At 50.8% G+C, this 1,194-nt stretch overlaps 1 protein-coding gene across 2 annotated transcripts in view; it reads left to right on the top strand.

Moving 5' to 3' along the window:
* Window positions 1–1,194, top strand: part of INSC (INSC spindle orientation adaptor protein) — a 149,943-nt gene that overhangs the window by 92,852 nt on the left and 55,897 nt on the right. Inside the window, exon 7 of one of the 2 annotated variants that reach the window (XM_004369674.1) lies at window positions 315–440. The exons of the other annotated variant lie outside the window; for it this stretch is intronic. Within the exon in view, the coding sequence (XP_004369731.1) occupies window positions 315–440 (126 nt within the window). The remainder of the gene's footprint in view (window positions 1–314; window positions 441–1,194) is intronic. 2 annotated transcript variants of the gene reach the window in all.

The following is a 1,194-nucleotide window of genomic DNA, read 5'->3' on the forward strand; positions in this document are numbered from 1 at the left end:
TACCAAATCAACTACCCCAGAAGGAAGTAGGAATATAAAAGTTAGAGATCATTATTAGCTGATTATGTCAGAAATGATCAGCTCCCCCAGAGTTGGCACCTTCACACCTTCAACTTGGTCTCTAGTGATCAGCAGCAAAACTGTTAGAATGAAAAGGACCCGTGAGTCCATCTTTGAAGGGTAGAGGGGAAGGGGAGGGCAGGGCGCAAAGCGTATCAGCATATCAACTAAGTAAGTGATGCCGATTATTCTTGGGTCAGCCCCAGGGAAGATCACATAGTAAGGTCATGTGTCATTTTTCTTTTTCTTGGCAGGAAGGTGGGGTTGTAGCACTTTTCAAGGTCTGCCGGCAGGACAGTTTCCGATGCTTGTATCCCCAGGCGCTCCGCACGCTGGCCTCCATATGCTGCGTGGAAGAGGGTGTCCACCAGCTGGAGGAGGTAAGGGTGCAGCTGACAGGATGGGCAGAGCCTGGGAGCCTGGAACCAGGCTGGGAGGTGGAAAAAGACCTCATTATGGCCATCTGGGCCTCTTCATTGAGCAAGTCCCCTGAGTGCCTCCTTTTCCCAGTCACCAGGCATTATTCCGATGGGGCTGCTGAGATCTTGACTGTGTGAGTCAGTGAAGAGGTGAAGGGGGCAGGGACTGACAAGCCTGACCAGGAGAGGCAGAGCCCAAAGGGGCACTCAGTACTTCCTGGATGGGGTGACCAATAGGGATTGTCAAATAAGGGAGTCCAGTGGGTGGAACAGAGCAGGAGGCAGGCAAATCGGGTTGGGGGAGTGGTAGTGAGGATCATGGTTATTGGTCCTTCACTCACAGCAGGACCCTAGCAGAAAGAAGAGGATCCAGCTCCTTGGGGGACAGAACAGACAAGAATAGGGTGGGCACTGGGTGCTTGGCAAGCAGAGTAGTCCCTCCTCCAACCTCCTAACTAAGGACTAGAGGGCTTGGATGAGGAAAATGGAAACCTAAGTCCAAAAGTATGCTGGGTCAGTATGTCATGGGAGTGAGTTAGGGGTTAGAGAAGGAATGCAGTGATGTGATTGGCCCCCACTGCCTCAGGTCAAGCCCAATCAAGGGCAACACAACTACGGGCAGTCCCTGGATTAAGAATGCTCGATTTACGGACAACTCGTTCTTGCTCTTTAATAGTATGTAAATTTGCCCTAACTTTGAAATGATTGAACCAAT

This window comes from Trichechus manatus, unplaced genomic scaffold (assembly GCF_000243295.1).
Source record: "Trichechus manatus latirostris isolate Lorelei unplaced genomic scaffold, TriManLat1.0 scaffold00006, whole genome shotgun sequence".
NCBI lineage: Eukaryota > Metazoa > Chordata > Mammalia > Sirenia > Trichechidae > Trichechus > Trichechus manatus.